General features: G+C 38.6%; 1 protein-coding gene across 1 annotated transcript in view; it reads right to left on the bottom strand.

Moving 5' to 3' along the window:
* Positions 1 to 2,504: 2,504 nt before the first annotated feature.
* Positions 2,505 to 4,166, bottom strand: part of XRCC2 (X-ray repair cross complementing 2) — a gene marked incomplete in the record, with an annotated part of 6,941 nt that continues 5,279 nt past the window's right edge. The window contains 1 exon segment of the mRNA XM_072412584.1: positions 2,505 to 3,379. Within this exon segment, the coding sequence (XP_072268685.1) occupies positions 2,652 to 3,379 (728 nt within the window).

Genomic DNA, 4,166 nt, shown 5'->3' on the forward strand with positions numbered 1-4,166 from the left:
AGAAATGATGCTGAGTAGGACAAAAGCAGAGGTGAGTCTACATAATGTACAAGTATGACGAGTGATCCAGCACATCTGGAATGGATCTGGTCCAGGGTCCAAACATTTACTAGCAAATGACTTTGAAGAAATCCATTTCGGGTTTGCTGCACCAGATCCATTCCAGGTTAGCTGGGTCACCCAGCTTCACTGATGAAATTGTATTCTCTCCAGCCGTGAAGAGCTTTAATAAATCAGGCCAAATGTGTGAAGGGAAAGGAAACTGGGACACTGCGTAATATGTTGGCACTTTATGAATACTGGTAATTAATATTAGATCCCTCAAAAATATGGCACATTGCGAATACAAGGTAATACTACAATGGTTGTTGCCATATTTGTTTTGGAGAGAACAAAGCCTTGTTTTTTGGTTGGAAGCCAGGCAGGTATAAGGAAGACCACGTATACCGACTACACACAATGCCTGGAAAGAAATATTAGAATGCTGTTTCTGTGCAATATGCTAAAGAATTTACAGAAATGAATGCATGTTCCACAAACTGATGAGTTGTTTAGAAGGAAAGTCTTTATTCTGCTCCTCTTTGATGTAGAGTTTGAATGATGATGACAACATAATTTGTTTACACAAAAGATGAAGAATAATTATAAATGCGCACTTATATCATACAGTCCTGGAGGAAATAAAACAGCAAACAGGTTGATTCTGCAGTAGCATAAGTTAGATGTATACTAAGCATAAATCATCTCACAATGAATAGCTATTTGAAATGTAAATACATGTAAACCAGGAAACAGAGCAATAAAATAATCTGTGGTAACATGCACCACCTCCACCTAGTGCCTGGGGACCATTTGTCAATCACATTGTTCTTTATTGTAGAGGAGTGAATTATGTGATATTTTGGATCTTCAGCGTTCCTTTTTGTGACTTCATGCTCACCTAGGTGTAGCAGCTGAACTCCCTGGACCAAGGTAATTATTTTGGTAATTTAGGAGATGTGCTGCTATAGCCGTTAGTATCTAAGGATTAAGAGGTCCTCTTTTTTCATGCAGGTAAAAGCCCCAAACTACTACTTACCTTTACTTGTATAAAGCTGTCGATACCTCTGCAATCCTAATCGAGTTGGTTCCGTCTTCCTTCTTCAACCCAATGCAGGCAGGACCCCGGGCGCAACCATCTTATTCTGCTAAAAGCGATTAGTCCCATCCCTCTTGATTTCCACAAAAGGATGAGAAGCTACAGTATTATCTTGAGTCCACCTCATTTCCTGTCTGATGGACTTAACAAGATCATCCAGCTCTCCCCTACCCATCAGTGTTGTCATGGTCCTCCTCTTTTCAGTTGATTGCTTTCTGTCCTGTCAGTGATTTAGTCTCAGCTTCATGTGTCAGCATTAAATAACATGCATCCAGTAATGCCTATGTGCTGATACAGTGTGTGAGAGTCAGTGCTGGGAGAAATCCCCCTTGGTTAAACATCTACTTCTCACAAAGCAGCTCAATGAATCATGAAAAAATATGGTTGTGACAATGTTGACAGAGATGGTAGTTCAATGTACCAGGATAGACCAAAGTACAAAAGAGTCAAAGTTTGTGATAATGCTGCCTGATGGTGGCAGAGGAATTTTAAATCTGATAAGAAGGGTTAGTGAAAAACTGTTAGGAAAACAAGCTCAGTATAGGGGAAAAGAGGTATAGAAGATGGTCTTAAGTTTGTTCAGTTTTACATGAGGGAGAATTGTGCTGATTCGTTATCTCTGAAACTGACAGCTGAAGGACCCTGAAATGTAGAAACAATACAAAGATGTTTCCTGTATTCCATGCACGAACACATCCTCTACTTCCGTTTGGTTACAGAGACTTTGGATTCCTCCTCCCCGCACCTAAGGATGGATCTTTTTCAGATGTTGAGGACTTAAAAACATTACAAGGTCACTTACTCATTACACATTACAAGGTCAAAGAAATTAAAATAAGTGCAGAGGACATTACACAGGGGAAAAAGGGAAAGACTTAAGGCTACTTTAAGGTTCTGACTATATAGTTCAGCTTTGAGGGAGAATTTAACTGTAGAGAAAACCCATAACCATGTAAGAAAATGGCACACAAACAAAATTCTAAAAAAAAAATGTAAAAGAATTTTAGAGAGGCAAACTATATATAAAACAAATCACTGGTTTATATTTAAAGATGTTATCTGGAACTGAAGCAGATCCAAGTGGATGTTAGACTTCCACCAAACATGTAGGGTTCTTCCATTTAGGAGTTCCTAGGTTTTCTTGGGCAAAGATCTGCAACTGAAGATTTCACTTATAGCCATCTACTGATGAAATCAGTTATTACAGCATGACTATACATACCGAGACTATACAGCATGACTATAAAACATAGGGAGAAGTGTATTTCACTGGTCACATTATGATATTCCAAAGTAAGGAAAACCATAGACCAGAGTGCAGCTGGACAAGGTGGGGAACCTATAAGCGTTTCTTCACACCGGTGTGGTCTAATTAGCTCACATTTTTATTCCTTTTTATTACAAATTCCTTTAAGGACATTACAATTTAAAAACAACAAGCTCACAGATACTGTGAATATTATTGCCAAATCAATAAAACATTACAAAACTGAAGCATTACAATAAATACAATTCAAGAAATAAATTTTACTCCAGAATCAGCTATCACAAACGTGCGTCTAGTGACATTATTGTTCTTCAAATGACGTGAAAGTAAAGAAAAAGTCTGCACATTGTCTGGTAGCATTGCGTCTTTTGAAAAGAGGAGCCTATGAGTAGTAATATGCTGCCACAACTTACAAAGGTAAGGTTTATAGTCCAAGATGGAAGCGGAGGCTTCAGTGGAATGAGAGGATCCTTTGCTGACATCATTAGAGAATTTCTGCATGAGTGTTTGTGTGGAAGCAAAAAGAACCAACTTGTATTCCTTGAGCAGTTTATCGAGAAGCTCTATGCATTTTCTTATGTTGGACTCTTGTTTGGCAATGCTATCTCCTCCATTATTCCGGTCTATCCAGTAGAAGGAAGACAAGCTATCTATGATTAAAAGGCACAGTGTGGGATGACTGCAAAACATGTTTTCTAGAGAATAAAGAGTAAGAAGAAGCTGAACACTACTGCTGCAACAGACTAGGAAGAATCTACTCAAACACTCTTTCACCGTCTCCTCATTGCTCTCTGCCAGTCTGTGTTCGAGGATAGTCACCAGCCGAAGCATATCAAAGTGATAATCAGTGTCTATGTAGATCACTTCCACTTGTAAGCCACCTTCGGATTTAGGCAAGATGCACCGTGCAATTAGATGACATATCATTTCTGTTTTTCCTGTGCCTTCGGCACCGTGAAATTCAATTACGTCACCTGTGAAAAAAAGGACAGCATTGGCTTATTGTTTCTTTGGTTTAAGATCAGATGGCTGTACAAAACATCCTACAGGGCTAAGACAAAAACACTATGTTTACGCCACTACTTCAAACAGTAAATGTTATCACTCATATCGTATATGGGAGGTTTGGCAGTTAAAAGAAAGATATAAAGCCTGATTAAACTTTCAATATATATCAGCAATATACATTTCAAGTGCATCAAAATAATTTTTTTTTTTTTAAAGAAGCCACCCCTTGTGTATAAAAGCTTGTCCTCTTTCAGCAGACTACAAAACAGGACCATTGAAAACAGTAGTTTCTATGTTGAGGTGTGACATGCCCCTGGCTAATTTAAACCTTAGCGGGGGGCTCAGAGGTTAGCACTCTGGCCGTTGCAGCACTAGGACCCAGGTTCAAATCTTAGCCAGGACACTATCTGCATGGAGTTTGCAGGTTCTCCCTGTGTTTGTGTGGGTTTCCTCCTACATCCCCAAAACATGCAGTTATGGTATTAGACTGTGTTAATGATATATGACTATGGTGGAAGCCCCTTTGTGGGACAGCTCGTGACATGACTATGGACATTATACAGCACTATACAGTTAGATCCATAAATATTTAGACAGAGATTTTTTTTTCTAATTTTGGTTCTGTTCATTACCACAGTTAATATTAAATGAAACAACTCAGATGCAGTTGAACTGCAGACTTTCATTCATTTTCAATTCAGTGGGTTGAACAAAAAGATTGCATAAAAATGTGAGGAACTAAAGCCATTTTTA

This window comes from Pyxicephalus adspersus, chromosome 5 (assembly GCF_032062135.1).
Source record: "Pyxicephalus adspersus chromosome 5, UCB_Pads_2.0, whole genome shotgun sequence".
NCBI classification, from domain to species: domain Eukaryota; kingdom Metazoa; phylum Chordata; class Amphibia; order Anura; family Pyxicephalidae; genus Pyxicephalus; species Pyxicephalus adspersus.